Raw genomic sequence first — 1317 nt, 5'->3', positions numbered from 1 at the left:
TGTAAGTAGAGCTATCCACTCATACTTCTTACCCAGTACTGCAGTGTGTACAGATGGCCTGCATGCATCCTCCGAATTTAAAAGAAAACTGAATATTCTCTGGAGTCTAACCAGATAGACACTTCATTTAGAGAAAATGACCAACTATGAGTAGCAACTTGACTTGATTATCCGATCTACAGTTGATTAATGACACACCTCACTGGATGGCATGTCTTTCTAAATGCTAGTCTGTGAACTGATAAATACTTATGTCACATGTGATACTTATTCCTAACTATCAAAATTCAAGAAAAGAAAACTTGGCTAGTTGGTGGCTGTCAACCCGTTACCTGATTTTCATGCACAGGGAACACTCATTGGGATATGTGGTCATGTCGCTCCCACACACGGGATCTAAGTCCCTCGGACAACCTGGTAATTTATATTGGTCGCAGTTTGGCTAGAAAACAGAAAAGCAAAGAGAAGTGAGATCATAACTTGAGAAAATTCAATACAAGATAGTTGAGAGAGTGGGCAACATTTCAAATCTCCCTAGATTTCCTAGAGCTAGCCTACAAACCTATTTTTATTTCCCACAAAAATCATTTTTAACACAAAAATCATATTATTTTATTCATCCACTGAAAATTGTATGGTAGGCTATGGTTGTGGTGGTTGTGTGCCATAGAGTCGGTTCCAACTCAGTGACCCTATCTATATACATCTTTATGGGATGTACATCTTTATATCTGTACATCTGGAGCGGAAACCCTCATCTTTCTCCCACGAAGCAACTGGTAGATTCAAATTACTGACCTTAGGGTTAGCAACCCAAATCACAATCTACTATGCTACCAGGGCTCCTTGTGGTGGGCTGTATTAACATTCAAAACACTAGCTGCACTTCCCTGTTGTTTCTGTTGTTGTTAATGGGTTCACCTTTCTCTGGGGGGAAATCAGGTGACCCTGGACTGCTGATGACTACTTAATAATAAACAAAAGTGAACCATTTCTGTGCAGAACTCTTAAGAGACATTGCACAGTAAGCTATGGCTTTTGTCCCTTTGCCAAAAGACCAAAAATGTTCCAGATAGGATCTAACCCATCAGCCTCCTAAGCTATAACAAACAATTAATGGTGCAATTACACAGAGTTTAAGTCTGTATGATAAAGGAAAATATGCAGTATGATGCTGGAAGTGGAGAAGATAGTAATCAGCTCTGTCTAGGATGTCAGGGACATTTTCAGAGGTTATAGGAAAGCTGGGACTTAAAGGATAAGTAGGTATTGACCAGCTGAAGGAAACAGCACATATTCTTTAAAAAGAAAGCTGGT

At 39.5% G+C, this 1317-nt stretch overlaps 1 protein-coding gene across 1 annotated transcript in view; it reads right to left on the bottom strand.

Annotated features, from left to right (window-relative positions):
* Positions 1–328: 328 nt before the first annotated feature.
* Positions 329–1317, bottom strand: part of SPINK2 (serine peptidase inhibitor, Kazal type 2 (acrosin-trypsin inhibitor)) — a 2222-nt gene continuing 1233 nt past the window's right edge. The window contains exon 2 of the mRNA XM_006868071.1: positions 329–442. Within this exon, the coding sequence (XP_006868133.1) occupies positions 329–442 (114 nt within the window). The remainder of the gene's footprint in view (positions 443–1317) is intronic.

Source organism: Chrysochloris asiatica, unplaced genomic scaffold (assembly GCF_000296735.1).
Source record: "Chrysochloris asiatica unplaced genomic scaffold, ChrAsi1.0 scaffold00115, whole genome shotgun sequence".
Classification (NCBI taxonomy): domain Eukaryota; kingdom Metazoa; phylum Chordata; class Mammalia; order Afrosoricida; family Chrysochloridae; genus Chrysochloris; species Chrysochloris asiatica.
The sequence above is the reverse complement of the archived record's forward strand: the minus strand, read 5'-3'. Positions and strand labels throughout refer to the sequence as shown.